General features: G+C 35.9%; 1 protein-coding gene across 7 annotated transcripts in view; it reads left to right on the forward strand.

The window, feature by feature from the left end:
* The window catches only part of BTBD8 (BTB domain containing 8), a 44,283-nt gene extending 24,537 nt beyond the window's left edge, over nucleotides 1-19,746 (forward strand). For 6 of the 7 annotated variants that reach the window (XM_075424895.1, XM_075424897.1, XM_075424900.1 and 3 more), the window contains 8 exons: nucleotides 61-198; nucleotides 1,276-1,405; nucleotides 3,944-4,005; nucleotides 5,086-5,722; nucleotides 6,068-6,155; nucleotides 6,694-6,833; nucleotides 7,972-10,332; nucleotides 11,682-19,746. In XM_075424895.1, coding sequence (XP_075281010.1) covers nucleotides 61-198; nucleotides 1,276-1,405; nucleotides 3,944-4,005; nucleotides 5,086-5,722; nucleotides 6,068-6,155; nucleotides 6,694-6,833; nucleotides 7,972-10,332; nucleotides 11,682-12,151 — 4,026 coding nt within the window. In that variant the 3' untranslated portion in view covers nucleotides 12,152-19,746. The remainder of the gene's footprint in view (nucleotides 1-60; nucleotides 199-1,275; nucleotides 1,406-3,943; nucleotides 4,006-5,085; nucleotides 5,723-6,067; nucleotides 6,156-6,693; nucleotides 6,834-7,971; nucleotides 10,333-11,681) is intronic. The other variant, XM_075424896.1, reaches the window with a different exon arrangement.
* Nucleotides 19,747-21,403: the final 1,657 nt, after the last annotated feature.

Raw genomic sequence — 21,403 nt, forward strand, 5'->3', positions numbered from 1 at the left:
GCTTTTGCATACAAAATACACTTTTTTATTTTAAATGGCTGCCTTTTGTTGTTTCCTCAGGCGCAGGCAATGAGCAGCAAACCTGACCTTCTAGAACTAATTTTTAATGCAATTGAAAAAAATATTAATAACGAAAATAGCTGCTTTCTTCTTGTAGCTGTGGATACGTTGTTGGACTCCACAAATGTGAAGGAAATGGTAGGTTTTTCAATGTGCAATGTCTGTAGGAAAAACTATTCTGATATTGTTTCATGTAATGGTTCAAATCAGATGATGTGGTTTGAGCTCTGGTGGCGGAGTCCTGCAACTGGGGTCACACAGAAAAGCATCTGCATAAATCCAAGGTCCTGTTGGAAATGCAGAAAATGTTGGCATTTCTTTACAGGATATTAACACTTTTTTCCTTTAAAGAGGAACCCTGTCTATGGCAATAAGAAAACTATTGTGTATTACTGAAAATGTAAGTCCCATGGGCACCGCTGCTCTGTTGATCTTCACTATCACTTTAAATTTGTGATGTATCAAAATGGTGCATTACCTTAAGCTTGCAGGGGAAGCCCGCTTATTCTCTTTTGCTCCATGTATCTTTTCCCCTCTTTTTGTAAAAGTCACAGCTACATTTGGTTTTGTTCAAGACTGTCCTCTGAAGCAAGGACTGCCTCTTTATCTAGTGTGTGTTTTTTGGACTGGGGGGAGGTGTCAGTCTCCATGTGTGTAACATACCATGTATATCTGCATAATCTAGTAATATTTAAGCTGCGGTTGACTGAAATGCTGGGGATAATTCATTAATAACGTGACATACTGATTAAAATCCAGAATGATGCTACAAGCAAAGAAAGAAAAATAAATACAAACTGAATTACTGCAGTCTGGTACTATTGTAGATCTTCTTGGTAAAAGAAATGAAAATTTAATCAGATACATTATTTTTCCCTAGAGTATTTGACCTTGTTGTGACACAGCTGACAGTAAAAAGCTATTATGGGTTTCATTTAAAAAAAAAAAAAGGGGGGGGAAGAAAAAAAAAAGCAGTGTGGTGCTTTTTAGTGCTGTAGTATGCCTTCAAGTGACTTGGTTTTAAATTATTGTAAAAATTACTGTGGTGGGCAATAATCCTTCAAAAACAGCATCTCCATCTACCAGGCCATTATAAAATATAAGTGATGACATCATTGATCTAGCTTAGGGAGTAAGTAGATTCTGAAAGGAATAATGACTGGTTGCTATGACAATATGCCCCTCGCCAGCTGCTGATTTGTTACTTGAACACAGGGTTTTACGTGCAAGATCCAGGCTCTGCGTGATAAGCTCTGGGTCTTCCTGGTTCAGTCTTTTTATGCTGTTCGTCACACAGAAAGCTGGAAGCTGGTGAGGCCAGAACATCAACAGAAAATACAAGCAGGTATGTCTGCTGTTGAATGGCTTTAGAATTTTTTAGCAATCTGTTTAGTAGAGAAAATATAGGTGGTATTGTGGAGCCAGATACAAATAAAAGCAAAATTGTGATGCTCTAGGTTTTTGAAGGGGTGTTTTAGAATAGAAGCATGACAGCATGCTTAGCTAGTTTCAAACGTGGAAATCAGTAAGTCATTTTCTGTGAAAAGTCTCCCCTGCTTTTCTTTTTAGGGGTGTATATAATAGGAACGAAAACCATGTAGAGATTGATTCTATTTGTATTTACAGTTATTCTACGTTATTGAAAATACTGCAGTAGGATTAAAAACCTTATCTGTCTCATTTTTAAGGAGATAAGCACTGTGGATGAATTAAATTTGCACAAAGCAGATTATCCGTTCTGTGAATTCAGTTTCTGTCCTTTACCATTTCCTACATAATGTATAAATATTGCTTGTCTCTTGCAGAATGCTTATCTCGTGCACTGTGAGTAAATGCAGATAGCTTGACTTCACAGTTGATTGGTATTGTGATAATGTGTATGCTACTGCAGAGAGCCCCTCAGGAGCTGCACAGCGTTCTCTCAAAATTTTAACAGGCAGCACTTCCAACAAAAAGGAGTTTTTGTTCTGAACGTTTCTTTGTTTTGAAGTACATAAGTATTCTGAGGGTGCAGAACTGATGATGGAGTTCAGGTTATGGTTGAATATTAGATTTGACAGTACAGTGTTACAAAAGAAAAGAATGCATTGAAGACTTCTCTAAAATCAAATCACTTTGATTCAAAGGAGAAATAAACATTTTGGTGTTTTTGTTAAAGACATTAGTAGCTAGGATATGATAGTTAAAAATTTGTTTACGTATATAGGTAGATGAAAATTTTGTTCTAGTGTTACATGCCAAGAGAAAGATGCAGTGACTGTCTTTCTATGCATGATTTAGGGATGTAGTGAAATAACATCTCACTGCTATTGTATGAAACAGGTTTATGATTTCTTTCGGGATTATAAAATCCTTCAGAAGCTGAGGAGCTGGCTTTAGAAACAAGAGTGTGTTTTTTTGTTTGGGGGTGTCTTACTTTTTAGGATGATCGTGTCCTTACCGTAAATAATGTTTAGGCTGCTTTGCACTAGTGCTTTCAATACAAAAAAATATTTAAGACTTAGGTGTGCGTTAGTTGTCCAAACTCCATCTTGCCAGAAATTGTTTTGTTTTCTTTTAGATTAAATTATGAGTCAGAGCTAGCATACACTTTGTATGTAAACAGGCTGAAATGATTGCATAAATTATCTGTTTTTAATAACAAGCAAAGTGATCACACAATACTGGTAGACAAATTTTAATCGTCAGGTGAAAAATGTCTAGGATAACTTAAATCAACTTTCATCTTAAAGATTTGTGGTAGTGGTTTATCTTTAAGGGATTTAACCTATATAGAATTAGGCGGCTATAATAGAGGAGGAAAGATGCCAAAAGAAGACAGATGATATTGTGGGGTTTTTTATTCACAACGTCTTGTGTTTTCTTAGGCATAAGTTTATATGGATTTTGTCTTAATATATTGGTATGTATTAATGTGCAGAGTCATTGCTAGAAAAAGGATTAGATCTCTGGGGTGCCATTTTCAGCATACCTTTTGTGTGATTTTTACAGACCTGTATAAAAATTATTTTTAGTATCTTCAATAAGAATTCATTAGAATTCTTGCGTGTTACACATGGACACATTTTTTGTCTGTATAAATCTTATGTCAGAATATGAGGCACTGAATGCTTAAATTTTTAATACATTTTTTGCACATTCTTTTTTCAGCTCAAACATTAATACAAACAAGAATGAAACCTTATCGATTCTGGGTCTGTACAGTGTCTATAAATATCCTTTTTGTATTCAACAAACGCAATTGATTTAAAGGCTTTATTGAAAAATGCTTCCCTCCCAGAGTAGACCAGTCAAAAAAAAAAAAAAAAAAGCCTGAAAATTCCACATGACAATCACAGGGATAACTCTCATGACATTATGCTACATGCTAGCTAAAGAGGCACTATGATCTTATGTGTACATGTAGATATTTTTACTTTACTGCTTTTGAAAACTAATGTAATTTAATGTAATTAATCTCTTCTTTAAATAGTATAAATATTCTATAAATGACAGTACATCACTTAAGTCTTTAGTACTTTAAATACGAACGTCTCTTTTCTGTAAATTGCATACAATTTCAAAGGTCTCAGTGCACTGCAAGCTTTAAGTGAGCTAGTCTTGGATAAACAAAAGTGTGTCTTACTATGGAAATGGGGAGACAGAAGAGTTAAACAACTTGCTTACGGCCATGTGACCTCATTACAGATACCACATTTTTTGTTCTGAACATAAAACCATGATTTCCACTTAACATTTGCCATGTCAAGACAATTAGCCTTCCCTTGCAGGACCCAAAGAACTGCTTTCTGATTTCAGATGGTGTGAACTGAGTAGGCTGGATTGTTTTCTATCTCCCTTCTTTCGTGCTAAATAGTAAAGAAACTGCTTGTTCCTTTAACAGCAGCATTTGACAAGGGTGACGACCGAAGACTTGGTAAAAAACCTGTATTCACTAGTTCTCAGGTAAACATTTATATCCAAACATTAAAAATACTCAGAAGCTTGCAAATAAAACTATTTTCATAATCTGTTTTAAATTTAATATTAATTTGTCATATTATTTAATGGAACTTGCTTTTGAAAAATTAATATTTTTTTGGTGAACTGTTATTTCTGCAGAATCAGTAATGTCCATTACTGGAAACATCTTAGGACTCAGCCTATGCTCTGCTACATTTTCAAACAGATAAGCTCAAATAAAAGACAGGAATTTGTGTTCAGAATCTCACATTCCCCTGTTGCTATGTAATGCAACCAATCTGTTTCCCAGAGCAAATGGTTTGCTACTGAGCTAATGAATCTTTGCTATTATCGCAAGCCACCACAGCACTGAGTCTGTTACACTCTCTGCCCTGAAAAAATATTTTTTAGTGCTCTCAACTCTTCTATTGAGACGTACACTGAAAACTACATTACTATTTGGTAGAAAAACAGTATGGGTTTCACATGATTTGACAGTCTTAGATACATTGCAATGACACTGGTATCACAAAGATTCCATTTCATGCACTTAATTCTCCATGTATCAGTACATGTCTTTACCTGGCAGAGAGAATGAATGTTGGCACTTATCTAGCCAACACACTGTTGGTAATGGTTAAAAACATCCCATGCATTATAAATGAATTTTTGTTTTTATGTTTGTAATATTTCGTAGTCTTTATTCCTCTTCAGAAAATATGCACATATAACTCAGAAAAAGTTTTCTTACTTCAGCAGACACTAATAATGTAAATAAATAATACAGAGTAATGTGTCAAAAGTTAAAATGAAACTCTGCTTAGGTATTGCTATATCCTTTATATAGAGCAGTATTCACATGAGATTTACTCTAGTTACCTCTGGTACTTTTATATATTTGAAAGCCAGCAATCTGAGCTAAAATATAGTATGTTTTTTAAATTTTTTTCTGTGCTGAATCTTGTTTCTTTAGATTCAAATACTTTAAAAAGTAGCTATGTTTCGTAAATGGAAGGTTATGGGTAGTTTGGTGTTATAAATGTCTTTTTGTTCTGTTTTTTTGTGATGCTTTTTTTTTTCTAGCTAAACAAATCTATTACTGAATCTGTTGGTGTAAGGAATACTTCCTGGATAGAACACAGCAAGAAAGATTGCTCAGAAGATTCATCCACTAATCAGGATAAAATGAAATCTGATGGATTAGGAGCATCTGGACATACATCAAGCACGAATAGAAACACTGTTAACAAGACTTCAAAGCATGAGGATGTAAAGGGGAAAGATGGCAAAAAAGTAGTTTCCAAGATTACTAAGGATTCAAAACCTGGGGAAAAAGCTGCTTCGCCAAAGGCTAGAGCTGTTATAAAGACCAAAACAGAAAATAATGGCAATGTGAAGGATGAAAGCATGCTTACCAAGCCAGATATAGAAAAAACATCACCAGCAAGTGGACAAAAAAATTTAGGAAGTGGCAAAGGACTGAAGAACCATGAAGGAAAAATTGCAGGTGCCAGACCTAAAGTGCTCACAGTAACCTCAAGTGTGCAGATCAAAACAAAACCATTGAAAAAAACCACAGCAAAGGAATCTCCCTCTTTAGTGACTGTGTCAGGAACTTCCAGCAAGTCAGCAAACTCAAGCATAGATATCCAGACTGCCAGTGAACAGACAGAGGAACCCAGAGAGGATAAATTGGTAGAGAAAGGGAAAAAACAGACTGGTAATTTTTCTTTTTTTTCTTTTAAACTCCCCTTATGGTTTATCCCAGGCTGGTCATACACTGAAAACCAGCCTGGGAAGCTTTAAAAAAGATCTACTATAGATTGATAAGAGTCAACTTCTTCCCCTGTAAATGAATATTAACTTGAGATAAGAATATTAAATTTCTCCTCTATTAACTGATTTTATTTTATGATCAACTGGTAAACATAGAAAATGGTGAAAGTTTTACCAGTTTAGCATCTATACTGTTTTCAATAGCTGATTTTCATGTATTAGAATTTTTTCAGTACTTACATGCAATGCATTTCCGCCTATAATTAACTTTGAATTTACTTTACAATAGTGAAAACAAAGTCATCTGTGAAGACATCAAATGGAGTCACCACCAAAAAAAAAAAGACTGAGCTTGAGGCTACTATCATAACAAGCAGGTATGTTACACATCAATATGATGCTATATATGTGCGTACATATGCATATATGTTTGTGAAAAAAGTTTCAGGTGAACTATTAAACTTACTCTTAAGTGAATATGTTCCTTTTAATCTGAGAATGGTTGTCTATTGCATGTTGTTATTAGCAAAATTTGAGTTAGCTATTGGAAACTGCTGTACAGATAAAACTGGTTTGGCTGTTCTGTTGGATTGTTTCATGCTAATCATTTTAAAATTGTTATAGGTCATTCAGAATTCTGCACACTGGAACAGTTAATTGCTATACAAGTGTTGTAAACGTATCATTTCTGGGATAGCTTACATTAAACTGGCCAGGAAGACAGCTGAAGCACTGAAACTGTGAAATGGATCATATATATATATATATAGGTTTTATTTTCAAAAAGTGTATCTTTTACATTTAATTTTCAATGTTTATGTATGTGTGCATACTAAAACACATATTGCCAGTTTAAATATAATTAAACGTTCCTAGATCTTAAGCTTGGAAATAATCAATGTAATTTCCTTGCAGTCTGACAAAAAAATCAACTGTAAAAGGGTGTAATGAACAAAATGTACAACCTGTTCTAAAGAAAAAAGGGAATGTGAGTAGCAATTCTGCAACACAGCAAAAGGCTCAAAACACACCTACCAGTTCTCCCAAGAACCAAGGTAAAGTTTCATACAGCAGTGAAACAGTCTGCCATTATTATGCAAAGCACTTTTTTTTTTTTTTTTTTTTTTTTTTTTTTAGTGCAAGCTTTTGGCAAAATCTTCTGAAGAATTCTGTTTATTTTCCATATTTCACTTTTGGTGAGAATCCTAAACTGTAAAATGCAAATGAATGTGTGTCAGCTTCAAAATATTTAAAAGATGGTCTTCACTGCCAATTGGTGTTTTCTTCTTAAATTAATCTGCTTTGCAGAGTCTTTTATTTGCTGATCCCCTGCACGTCTGCACTTGGAACTATGACTGAGTTCAACAGAAATTCTGTAGGTCAAGCATTTATAATACGCATAAAAGATGTGGGCTGCAGACTTCTTTATGAACTGTTAGTTTATGCCTCCCTTTTTTGGTGGTCGGCCCCTAGGTGCAGCACTACTGATACTGACCTACCCCACAAACAAATACTTGATTTCAACAGCTGTTGATACCAAGTGTGGGAAATGACATTGTAGACCACAGAGAGGAAACCCTGTTTTATAAAGATACAAAGTGTTAAGGACGGAGCTCTTTTTAATCCCATTTGGACTTGACACTTACTCGGGGCGGGGGGAAAAATACTCAAGTTATATTATCTTAAATGCATTATGACCTAGAAAACACAGGTCCTGTCAATTTGTGGTCAGTAAAGATCTTGCAGTGTTTTCTGACTGCGCAGGGATATTAATTCTGGTATTCTAATCACATTATAACTAATGTAATGATCTTCTGCCAACTTTCCTCTATAATATAAATTGAATACTGTACTCATCATTTCCTGTGCTAAGCTGCTGTGCAGTGTCTCTATGCACTATTAGCTGCTGATTTCTACTGCAGTGATGACTACTTCAGTTAGAGGTTGAAGTAATTCCTTGATGTATAGTCTGTAAAGTGCTTTAGTTTTAAAAATGGCATGTAAATGCAGGATGATATTTTTGTCTCGTATTTGTTTAAGATCTCAATTCTTTAACAGACCTTAAATCCTTTAGTTACATAAAAAGTTGAGTAACTTGCTTCTCAACAGAAACAAACACTAACATAAATTGGGTTAATATACTTTGACTGGCATATACAATTTTTATAGTCTTTTTTTTCTACTGTTTGTTAGGACCTCAGGGGGAATCACCAAATTCACTGAAATCAGGAATGTCTCCACAACATAACGAAGAAAAAAATGTGTTACAACATCTCATTCAGACAACATTCCCAGAAAAACATCCTTCAGCCAAGAAGAGGAGTGTTAAGCAGTTGCAAACACCTGTAGCAAAAGTCACTGCAAAAATAACACCTAAAACTCTGTCTCCATCAAAGCATGCTGAGAATATGAATAACAAAGACCCAAAACCGAAAGCACCTGGGCAATCTGTATTAAAATCTCAGTCCTCTGCCCAAAAACATTCAAGGAGTGAATCCCCTGTTGTCCAGAAGAATGTGCACACCTCTGAGCACAGAAGTTCAGGACAGAAACTTGAAAAAAACGTGGCTGATGCTGTTTTAAAGCATCATGACAGTAATGAATGTTATCCTGCAAAGCAAAATGAATCTTTAAAATCTGTTGTGGAAAGTAGCAGTGAAAAACTGCTGGCGACCTGTGAACCCAATAAACAAAAATTAGCAGATCCTTCTGAAAATGTGGAATACAAAATACAATCTGTATCTTCTTCTCCTCTAATTACAGAAGAAACTATTTCTAAACTGCACATTTCACTGCAAAATCAAACAGAAGCAAGACAAATCTGCGGAGATCAGACTGGAATTAAACAGATTGAAGACACAGAGGAAGATGATAATACAGCTGAATTTCACTGTCATGCACAGTCTTCCAGTGATGGATACTCAGACTTTGACAAGGAAACCAATCAAAAGGCTAATGCTTCAGGAGAACTGGTGAAACGTTCAAAAGCAACCAAAGTCTGTACTGAACAAAGTGAAAAATTAAACTCTGAAACAGGACTTAACTACAGTGAAAATGTTTTACCAAGCTTTTCCAGACCTATAACTAATAAAGAGGATGAGACATCATCTCCTCACATGCATATGGAGGGATTTCTTACAGCTGATGAGCTGTGTGATGCATCAGCTTTGAATGCATCAGCTTTGACTGAATACAAATCAGTTACAGCAGATTTAGATGATGTTTCAGAATGTTCCACAGAACAAATAACAGAAAAATGTTCACCTAGTTACACAGAGCCTATAGATCCTACAGAAACTCCAGAAAACCATGAAAATGCAGACATTCCCTTTGTGGACCACTGGAGTACTGGTGCCCTAGATCCAAAAGAGAGTCCTGAATCAGATACTGGCAGTGCAACCACGTCCTCTGATGACATAAAACCAAGATCAGAAGATTATGATGCTGGAGGCTCTCAAGATGATGAAGGATCAAATGAAAGAGGAATTTCTAAATGTAGCACTATGTTATGCCACGATTTTCTTGGAAGAAGCAGCAGTGACACAAGTACACCTGAGGAGTTGAAAATTTACGACAGCAGCCTAAGAATAGAAGTGAAAATGAAAAAAGAGAGTTCTGATCTCTTCCGTATTAATTCAACAAGTGATGATGAAATACCAAGAAAAAGACCTGAAATTTGGTCCCATCAAGAAAGTGCAAGGACCAATACTAGAGAAAGCAAAAGTTCTACTTCTGGCAATGCACAGTTTACTCAGGAAGCAGACCAAGTTTCTTCTTCTGCTGATGAAACAGAAGAAGACAGATCAGAAGCAGAGAATGTTGCACAAAACTTTCCTCCATTGAATGCCCCTACTCAGCAGTTCCAAGGAATTGATAATTTAGCTTTTGAAGATGCAACAGAAAATGCAAATCAAGAGTTTTCTAAAACTAAAAATTTCAAACGATCTGTTTTACTTTCAGTAGACGAATGCGAAGAATTGGGATCTGATGATAGAGTGGAAACCCATATTTCACGTGAGCATTCAATAGATTCTCTTACTCCTTCAGAAGTATTTGACAGTGTTGCTCAAGAGCACCATGGAAAGACTTTGTATTCAAGATACTCACTGGAAATTGAAGATGGATTCCTGGATTGCAAACAGCATAAGGACAGTGACAATAGATCAGATAAAAAAGAAAGTTCTCTCCTACACCTTCATGGCACTGAAATCCCAGGGAAGGAGAATCAAGGTGCTTCAATGACTGAACAAAAATGCCCAGAGAAAGTATATTCAGCATCTAGTCCATGTCCAGGAGAAAAGCAAAAAGTAAATCTGAAGAAAGAGGTGGCTAGTGAATTTCACCAGTGCAATAAATACTTAGACAGTGATGCAAAATCTCAAGAAAGACCATGTCATCTGGATCTTCACCAGAGAGAAACTAATTCTGATGTGCAAAAGAGCAGCTCTGCAAAACCTGTAGAAGCCAGTAAGAATCAGATACTGACTCAGGAAGGTCAAGTGAGAGACAGTCAACCAGCAACTACTGAATGCGCTAATACTGATTTACTTCCAGGTAATGTACAGAAATAGAAACATTCAGTCACTCAAAAACAAATTAATAGGGAAAGCTTTGGCAATTTGTCTAGGATTGAATCCTGAACTGAAGTAATTTTGGCTGAAACGATATTAAATTTAAATATTGTTAAGTATTTCAGTTGGGTAGAGAATGCTTGACTGTTTGAAATATCCGTCAATATCCTGCTGTTCAATGAGAAACTTGACTACAAGAAAAGAGATTTTATGTAACATTAAAAGAAAGATTGGATGCAGTTGTCTGTACTTCAGTTATTTTTGATCCAATCTAACATTGACAGCATCAGCTTTTGATGGAACCTAAGTATTTTGTTTTGTCTGCTTGACAACATATAGTATGTCTGAATGGGATGTGCAATAACTACAGTAATAACCTTAACTAAAGCGCACTGAACTGTTTACCTGAACAGCTATATGCATTATTGTTGTAATTTATTTATATATTATACACAAATTTGGATCCTTCTCCCACTGAATATAACTATTTGCCATATACATCAGTGGGAGCAGGTTTAAACTCTGATTTAGAGCTTTTGAGATGTCTAAAATTCTAAATTTTACCAGTAAAAGCTTATTTCCTAAAAGAGAAATTATACTTAAAACTAACGCTTATATACAGAAAAGTTCTAACTTGTTTCATGTAGCTAGATGTATACTTGTCTAGTTTTGTGTTTTGTCTTCTTTATACCAATAATTCAGTCTGTTTATTCCATCAAAAATATACAATAGTGTTGATCACAACTATTGTGTATTCAAGAGTAATGAAATGCTGATGATGGTCTATGTTCAGCCAGACTACAGAACAAGAAGACATTAAAAGTACTATCTTTTTTTAAGTTTGCTTGCCCTTGCCTGCAGCTGCCCTTGCATGTGCAGTGTAGAAAAAAGCCTGTGGATAAACAATTTTGGTTTTAATTCTCTTCTAAGCTGACATAGCTTAAGTCACCATTCAGTAATCATTCTCTATTAATTCCCTCCAGGCACCTCCTGATCTAAATTTAATTTATGTAGTAAAAGAAAAATTTCATGTGCATTAAGTGTGTATTTACATTGTCATTTTATGTATCAGAAACTTAATTATGGAGGTTATTGTTAATTACCAGTGGTGATTACTGCTTTAACTTCATTTATAAATCATACTTTGTTTTTTATATAGGAAATAAATGCCTCAAATTTTGTCAATTTTCTATAACCCTCCACCCCCCCCACCCCCCTTTTTTTAACCTGGTTGGATTGTCCTTCCTGAATGAGTTAAATTTTGCTCTACACAGCCCTGAGGGGAGGCTCATCTGCAATTTTTACATTGTACAGTATTGTGAATTATTTCAGGAGACATAGATGATTATGACACAATGGCACAAACCTGCATGTATGACCATCGGCCTTCAAAAACCCTTTCTCCAATATATGAGATGGATGTTGGAGAAGCAATTGAGCAGAGGATGGATTCAGAAACAGCAGTTCTAGATGTGGATTTTGAAGATCAGCAGTTTGCAGAACAGGACTGGACTCTTCTCAGGCAATTGTTATCTGAGCAGGACTCAAATATAGGTTTCAAAAACTCTGTTCCTGAAGACCTTAACTTAGCACAATGTCTTATCAATCAGACACTGTTTCTGGCACGAGATGGTTCAAATCCTCAGGGTACATCACAAATCGACACATTCAGTAGGTGGACTGAGCTCATGTCTCCACTTGATGATTCTTCAGCAAGCATTACAGTGGCAAGCTTTTCATCTGAAGACTGTTCGTCCCCTCAAGGCGAATGGACAATTCTTGAACTGGAAACCCATCATTAAGGTGATCAAATGTTTGCAACTGAACTTCAGCGCATTCCCCAAATCTATTTTTGATGAGTTGTTTCCATACAATAATGAAATAATCAGTCAAGAACGAGCAATTCTTGATACTGAGGCAATCTTTCTGATATAATGAGGTAAATATGTTAATTTATAATCTAGATTTAATCACAAGTACAATAATTTTTCAAGACTTAAATGTATGTCTTTTCTAAAAATGAACTTTGAGCATGTATTTTCTAGAATTGTTAGAAAAATTAGATGACATGAAAGAAAAATCTTGGTTTCCACCCTCTCTCTTATCATCCTTTCTGACATTTAATATTCTCATTGAGCAAGAATTTAAAGATGGCTGCACAATTAGTAGAGCTATTCCCCTCCTTTTTCTCCCCCCGCCCCCCCCCCCTTCATATGGTGACTTCATTTTACAACAATAAAGATTCAGAATGGTTGTGTCAAAAGGTGATGTGTGCCAACGCTGCTTTAAATGACGGAAACATATATTCAAGGAAAACATTTCAATATGAATCTGCCTTGGGCCTTTATTAATATGAGCAGCATGTTTCATCTGTTTCTTCTAGATTTGATTTTTGTATTTTTGTTTTGTTTAGAATTCTCCAATAAATTTTTTTAAATTGTCTTTCCTTTAAATGTAAGACTTCAGAGGGCCTGAGCTATAGGAAGAGCACTGTTTCTTTCTTGGAAATGCACGTTTTTAATGGCATAGTGCATGAATTCAGAGGAGTGGGTAGAATGCTGCTCCTGTTCTAAAAAGCCAGTATGTCTGACATCTCCAAAAGTGTATCTCAGTCTGAAGTGATGGTCAGTGTTACATCAGAAGCCTGACGCTCTAGAATTTCTTTCAGGCTTCAGTTCATTACACTTGCACCCTCCTGACGCTATTGGAGGCATAGCAAGATTCTCAGGAATGTGGTTTTGTTTGTTCTCATAGATGATACATTTTTTGAGGGGTAATGGGATTCTTGAATCTTCGTTAATACCTGTAGTGTAGCTTTTATATTGAGACTAAATGTCAACATAACCATTCTTCTAAGAGTGAAATAGGATATACTTCTCAGTACTGCTCATTCTGCTGCTTTTGGCTATTAATTTGGGTGTGGGTAGGACTGTCTGCTGTCTTTTCTGATTTGACAGGGGAGAAAGGGAATGAGAAACTACTTGTAATTCTTACCAAGTCAGAACTCCTCCTGCAACTTACAGGGTTTTTTCCCTGCTAAGGTTAGGCCCTCTAAGATTATCTGCGTTATGAAAATAGTAGGGCTTGTCTTTCACACAGCTTGAAATCTAACCAGGAAGTATTCTACCTCCTCTTAGTCATTAACAGAAGTGCCTTCAGAAGTGGGTGCCATATGGCTACTAAATTTTTTTTTGTTAAAACTATTTAAGAGAATTGACAACTTAAGCGAGCTGTAACCACTGATAATATGGTCAGTTTTGCAATCTTTTGCGCCATTCCAACAGTGCATCTTAATTTTCTTTAGGAACTTCATTTATTTTTGTTCATAGTCAGAAGCTCTCAGTTGTGTGAAAATATGAAGCTGCCCCAGCATATGACTAAAGAAGTTATGCCTTGTCTTATCTTTGGACTTGACATAATAAAGAGCTCTGAGGCAAAACAGTTTATCTAGAAAGCCACTTGGTTGAACTTCTGATACAGAAGTAAAAGTGGTGTTTTATTTTCCCCAAATGAAATGGAGGAAGAATTTGACCTCATGCTTTAATATCAAGGCATGACAAAAAAAGGAAAGCCTTCCTTTCTCTTCATGTCAATGAAGAAGGACTTGAAGCTCGTGGAAGGAAGATGTTCAGTCTCATAATAAATATCTTTCCCCTACTCTTTTAGCTTTTAGCAGCATAAATAGTCTGAGATATTATAATTCAAAATATTTTAAGTGTCATATGCTGTATTTACCCTGGTCTTCATACTGGGAGAGTTAAAACCTTTAGAAGTGCAAATCATCAAGAAAATCTATTTTTAACTTTCCAGTTTACAACTTGTATCAACAGTGGACAATCGTTTGGATGAATGAAAGAACTATAACGTTAGCCATAGCAAGAGATGAAACTCTAGAGAACGTCTCACAGAAGGCTGAGGAATGGTGTTTTCTCAATTTTAGTGTAAAAAGCTAAAGTAAAAGTTGTTTAAAATAAAGTTTAATCAGCTTTAAAGTCCTGCTGATATTCTGGTAGAGGGCATTCATATGTTAAACAAAATGAAATGATGGAAAGGAAAATATAAAGGATTAGGAAAACTGACAGAACGTGAAAGAAGGGTCCTTTTTGTCTGTTTTTTGCTTTACCCATATTTTTAACTTCATACTGAATTGAAAAAAGTAACACTGGAAAGTGGCACACAAACTTCCATGTTTGTCATATAAATACAATCACAGAGTTTTTTATTTGTTTTTTCTTTTCTTTGCATTTACTTTTCCACTTGTATGAAAATTGAATTAGCGTCTCTCTTCAAGTCCCCAGTGATGTTCTTGCAATTCCTTTAATAGTTTTGCAGTAGAGCAGTGATTAGGATTTGATGTATTGTTCAGTTGGTACATATGCAGTCATAGAATTCAGCTTCGCACAGCCAAATAATCTCTGTAGAGGTAGCAGGAATAGAAAGTGGTATTGTTTTTAATTCACGTTAGCAGAGTGCCTGTGAGGCTTAATCAGACCAGCATCCCACTGGCTAGACATTGTACAAACACAGAACAAAAACAATGACATCCCACAGAGTGGTTATAATCCAAGTTAAGACAAAAGACAAAAAAAAACATGAATGGAAAGGTAAAATGAGAGTGTCAGCATTTGTCTAGCTGATTAGCAATGGTTTCAGCATGCTATCATTTTAAATATTGTTATTTTTTAAATTCTGTATGCATTATGAGAAGGGGAAATTGGAGGGTGAGATTTGGAGGCTGGATAATGAGGGAGCTGTAAAGGCTCTGTATTCCTGACCAGCCCTGCGTGTCATTTAAACTCTGCTCCTGTTTGACATTGTTTCGTAGTCCCTCCTCTTTCAGGAGGATGTTCAAGCTTTAAGGAGGCATAGGTGGCTATCTGTTTAATAGTAGCACTCGAGTTCCTTGGAGTCCAGCGCATACCTCCTGACAGTGATTTTGCCACTGTAGTGGCCTCTTCTCCAAAACATGAGAGAATGGACAAAGGTTTGTTTTAAATTTCCATATATAAACAATCAAAGCTAGTGTCATGGGCTTCGAGTGTATAGTGATTAAGAGGTCCTGAATGACCTCTGAAGTAAAGACACGGTATGTATACCTGATGAACCAGTGAAAGGGTATCAATGAAGAAAATAAAGAAAGAGATGGTATAGTCAAAAGAATGTTTAAGAATTTACCATTACAGTAGTATTTTGAATGAGTAAAAGCAGTGAAATTGCTTTGTCAAAGTCTGAGAAGACAATGTTGCAGTCAACAGGCAATACTGACAGCTTACCTGAGATTGTTATATGAATGTGTAAGAATGTCTGTATCCTACAGGTAGTAACAAGAAATTTAGTGAAATACCAATGAAATTTAGAGGAGAGGACTCGGAAATCAGAGTTTAAAGTAATGACCCTGGTTTTGCCTACCTTAAATGACATGTTATGAAAGTGAAAAATAAGGAAGGATGTTTTATGTGTGTTATGTTTAAAATAGGCTAGACCTCCAAAAGGTAGTGTCAATAGGCAGAATTACTTTTTTTGTTTGGAAAATTAGAGTCTAGTCTGGACTGGAGAAGCAGCCCTGCAGGTTTTTCACATATAGATGCTAGCTAAAATAGTATTTGTGGAATAAATCACCAACAGACATACTGCAGAGGGACAAGAGAAGGAAATTGAGGTCCAAGCACTTGGACCACTACAGGAAACTGAGGAAAGTGTAGATTCTTCCAAATGATCTGCTCAAAAAAACAAAACAAAACCAAAAACAATTAGGGAAGTAAAGGAAATAAACAAAGATTGTGAGGAGTAAAATGAGCAGACAGGATATAACAGAAGCACCACCACTGGCTCATTGAAGATGGCCCACAAGACAGATGAGTATGAAATAGCAGTTCTGAGGCTGGTTAAGTACATGTTCTTATGGATTGTGATCAAAATGAGATATTGGCTTCCTCAGAATGAAAGACAGGCAGATCCCAGTTTGGTAGAGTACGGCAGAACTGCAGGAAGGAAACTGATCTTAACCACTGAGAGAGAGGCAAGAGCACATCAGTTAATTTTTTTGTTTTGCTTTTTAAAGGCATGAGGTTATACCATATTTATATAGTGCAGCAAAAGAAATGAGAAGACTAAGATCTAAAGTCAGATAAGTATGCGTGAAACAAGACCAGCAGCCAGTCTGGGCTGCTACCACAAGTGATCTGATAAGAGCATAGGAAAAGAAACATCTGCTTTTGTGGCAAGGGTAGTGGGAAGGGCACTCCATGTATTAATAATTTTTCTGTTAGAAAAACCTGCTGTAGAATCATAGAATTACAGAAAAAATTGCAGAAAAATCATGGAATTACAGAAAAACGCAGGCTTGAAGGGACCTCCAAAGGTCTGTAGTCCAACCTCCTGCTAAAAGCAGGGGTAACTTCAAAGTTAGGTTTGCAGCCCGAGGTTGCTAGGGCCATATCAAGGTCCACAGCATGTAAAATGGTAATAAAGTCAGCAGACAGGAACGTGGTGCTCACAGGAAATAGTGATTTGAGATAAAAAATATTCTCATAAAATTACTTTTGAGTATTGCTGGAAAAAATTAGTAATGAAGTACAAGAAATATGGCTTGCTTGCAATATTTTTAAGTTCTCGATTATTTGTGACGGAACTGTACACATTTAATAGTATTATTCCACGCTTTACTTTTTAAGGTTTTAAATTATTTCAAAATGGCACTGCATTTTTGAGTTTGCAAGTTTTATTATTATTTTGGAGGAACTAGTGGGCTAGAGAACTGCCCATGTTTCTCACACAACAACTGTCCATGGGATCTGTTCCCCTAGCATTGTCTATCTCAGTTCCTTTCAGGGAATATGTACAAAAAAAATGAACGTACCTGCTCTAGATACAGACTGCAGGAGACTACTTTAAAACTTTGAATATATATTGTTGCCATCTGGAAAATAATTACTAGCATGCTCATTCTAGTTTGATGCAGAAAATGTAAACCTTTGCATGAAGGAGTCAAGAACTGCTATTATGTTGTTCATCGGTTGCTCAGAACCAAGACATTTAAGAAGTCATTATTTTGCTTCCACTCATGTCAAAGGAAAAACTCCTGTTGACCTCAGCTGAAGCAGGTTCAGGGCTTAACTATATTAACTGCATGTACTAGAAATGCTATTTTTCCAATATGTCTATTTCATAGTTTTCTAGTTTTACTCTACTAATAATGTTGTACAATTGTAGATATGATAAATTGCAGCTAGAAAGACTTCAATTTAGGAGTCATAATTGTATTCATTCTGTTAATATTTCATGACTGGGGTGATTTAACATTTGTACATTGATAGATGGCATTCTTGCCAGGACTACACAGGAACAGAGGACGAAAAATAGAATGAGAAGTGGCAGCTTTATTACAACGGATGATTCCATGGAAATAGGCTTTCTGATTTTAAATCCAATACAATTAGAAGCTTTCATCTCTTGCAGAAAATCCATACTGCTTTTCAGCTCTATCTCTTGAACGCAAACTATATATGCTATTTTTGAAAAATAACCTTTAATGTGTTCAATTTTGGAAAAATGACAGCTCATATCTCTTCTTTGGCTAATTTAAAACAAAGCCTCCTGTCGACAACTACTACGTGTTGAAGGAAACTAAACCTGTAACAGAGGAAAGTGATTTATATAATGGATATCAATGGATATAGTGGATATAAATTGGGAAAAAAATACTGGGTTTGATAATTATTTTTTGTTTTCAGCTTTTGTAACTAGTAACTGAAGAAGCTACACAGTGCATGCATGCATGCATGCACACATACCTGCTTATTTCTTGCATTTGACCTTCCTTTTACATTTTGCTTTGCAATCTATATTGTATAGTCAGTTAGGCCACAGTTCTGCAGACATGGGAGCAAATCCACTTAAACGTTTGTGGATTGGCTTTCAGGTTAACATTCACTTTTCAGAAAGGGTAATGGAACTGGCACTGGGGGCAGGCAGTGTGAATACTTGTGTTTTTATATGGTACTCGAGAGGTTCTAATCCTGATAAACCATCTGGATGCAGTTAAAGTATGAAATAATAATGAAATTCCATTAAGTTGCTTCACTGTTCTTCTTGATTTATTGCTGAAGTTCCCAGCTCAGAAGACTGTTCCATTAGAGAAATCAAAGTCCTGAGAAATCTAACTTCTGGCATTATGTGCAACAAAAGATCTTTTGCTATTGCACAGTAAAATATGAATAGTGATCGGATCTTCAGTAGTTGAAGCCTTAATATTTGGGGGGGTTAAGTATAACTCAGTAACTAGATATATTTAACAAGGACATCAATGGTCAAAATAAGTTTTGTATGTTAACAGGAAATGACAACAGGATTAGAGTAAGTGCATATTCTTGTGCACCAGAACACGTACAAATTTGGGGACTGAGCCCAATTACCCACGTAATCTATCAGGTTTTGTATTTATAAACACAAGTACTTTTACCCTGACTTTTTCTCAGCTCCCACTGAAATTAGTGTGAGTGGTATCAGATCCACATTTATAAAAATCAGGGTATTTTTAAGTGTCTGAACAGAAATACTGGTAACCAGAGTAAAAATTTTGGCTCATGTAACTTACTTTTTAACTGTATAAGACAGTTTTGAGACTGATCTCGCCAAATGACTTAGATCTACAGCATCCTCATTTATGCAATCCTTATTTAGTCATTTGTGTGATCTTCTTACACTTGTGTTTAATGAAATCACTTTAGTTCTTCGCTCCTTTTTTTATAAGCCTCTTTGAGAGTGGCATGGCATCCTGCCCCTCAGTAGAATTGTATCAGTGTGCTTAAGATCAGTATAAATAGGCCAAACCATCTGTACATGCCAGATTCAGTGTAGGTAGTGTAAAAACTTCTTGTTACCTTCATAAAATGAGGTAATTTTCATGTTGATGAACATGACACCTACATATAAATCAAACTTCCTACCTGTAACAAGATGTCCTCCTTTATCTTTGTGGTAGAGAAGGAAACTTCAATCTCTATCTTCTGGATTATCATATTCTAGTAATCAAGATTAATCCTATATATGTATAATGGGATGCATTTGGAGAAAAATTTCATTCATCACCTGTAGTCCATGGCTTTATGGTCCTAGAATATTTTGACCTCTCGATCTTTGGGAAGGTGAGGGGAGGTGTTCAGCTCTCAAACTGAATGTCTGCATGTTTTCCACCTGCTTGTTTTTCAAACCTAGATAATTAGCTGGGGCCTAAGTAACCATATTTCCAAATGACTCTTTGTGAACACAGTCTTCTGTTTCCACAATCTCTGTACGGTTGCATAGTCCCACCAGCTTTCTTCCCCATGCTACATACTGAAGACTCTTAGTTGGTTTATGTATGACAGAAAATAATAAAGCCTATGTGTAACTTAAATGCTGAGTCATTGTACTTCATTGAACTTGTGGACTGCTGCCATCTACTTTTATTTGTGCTCCGTAAATCGCAAAAGAAGTGCTACTTTCCTCTTTTACCAGTTTAGCGGACCTTCACTCCTCCTTTTTCTCCTCTAAAAGGAAAAAAACTACTTTTTCTTGGATTGTGTCATGTCGTTGGAGAACAAGACAGGTGATGTGTGTGAAGATGAACAACCAGTTCTCATAAAAATCTATAGAGAAGGAAGACACCTATGCAACTGCCCCACGCAATCATAAAATGGTGCTATTTAGAACATACAGAATATGGCCCAGGAGAGCACAGCAAAACACTAATTTGATGAAAGATTTTGCCTTGTCATAAATTAATTATTCATCCAAATGCTTAAGCCGTTATCTTCATCATATGGGAGTTCTAATCCGAAGATCCTTCTATTCCTGTCTACCTGGGGTTCCCTGCTCCTCTCCCAGGAGTTATTTGATACGCTACTAGGCACAACCCTATTCTTTCTCTTGCAGCTTCGCCTGTATGTGAAATGCACTATGCAGGTATGTGGGAAAAGGAATGCTTCTGAGATCTAAAGCTAAGACTAGCAAAATGTCAGAAACTGTCACAGCAGAGATAACAACGTAAGTAGTAAAATAAATTTAGCTCAGAATATCAGGTAGCACAGGATCTCCCAAAGTCACTTTTTGGATGGGAAACTACTGGGGAGAGGAATGTTCTGAAGAATACGCAATCCAGAAAAAAATATTTTCTTTGAGTCCAGGATCTATTTAATTAGTCTTCTGACATTAGGTTCATAAAAAGAGAAAGCCAGGTCATGTAGTGAGATTCGGACTCAAATGGCATTGCAAAACAAACTACTACCAGAATTATCCCTTGAGCAGTCCCCAGCCCAGGGGCTCAGCATGTCCCATTGCATAAGACTTGAACCAGACAAGTGTTAGGCCAGGGTATCTCTTACAGAAGAGGCAGTGGGGTCCGTTTCCATCAGAGCTTTCCAACTCAGAGTCTTATTTTTATTTCAGATGTGAACTACTGTCAATATTTTATGCAGAAATACATTCAGTTAAGTTTCCAGTATAACTTTTGGATAACTGAAATTAAGATATACAGAATTTACACAAGTTAAAATGTAAGAACTGGAGTCAAAATACTGACAGGAGGCAGGCTCTGTTAAGGCTTTGGTTTTTCTCACTGTCTCGCGCTTGCCTATCATTGTACTTTGATGCCTCTCAAACAGGTATTTTGAGTTGGGGGGTGGGGGTGTCCAACTTCATGTATGATAAATAGCTATATGGGAAAAAGGCATCTGCTGGTAGGCCCAGAGTCTAAATCCAGTGTTGAAATTTCCCTGTAAATTTTTTTTAAATGTAGTAATTTATCCTTTTTTTTTTTTTATGTACCATACATTTCTAACAGTATTACACTGAAGGAAACAAAAAATCTACTCACCTGTTAAAGATATTTACATTGTGAGTCATCTTTTTATTCCATCCTATTCCCTTCTATTATTTTTTCTCCATCTGAATTGTTGTAATTCAACTAATGTATGTACATATTCGACATATTCCAAAATATGAATTCAGATACACTATAGTGTGATAAATCAAGTATAATCACTACAGTGAACCACTTCCTACTCTATACTGCT

Source organism: Opisthocomus hoazin, chromosome 6 (assembly GCF_030867145.1).
Source record: "Opisthocomus hoazin isolate bOpiHoa1 chromosome 6, bOpiHoa1.hap1, whole genome shotgun sequence".
NCBI lineage: Eukaryota > Metazoa > Chordata > Aves > Opisthocomiformes > Opisthocomidae > Opisthocomus > Opisthocomus hoazin.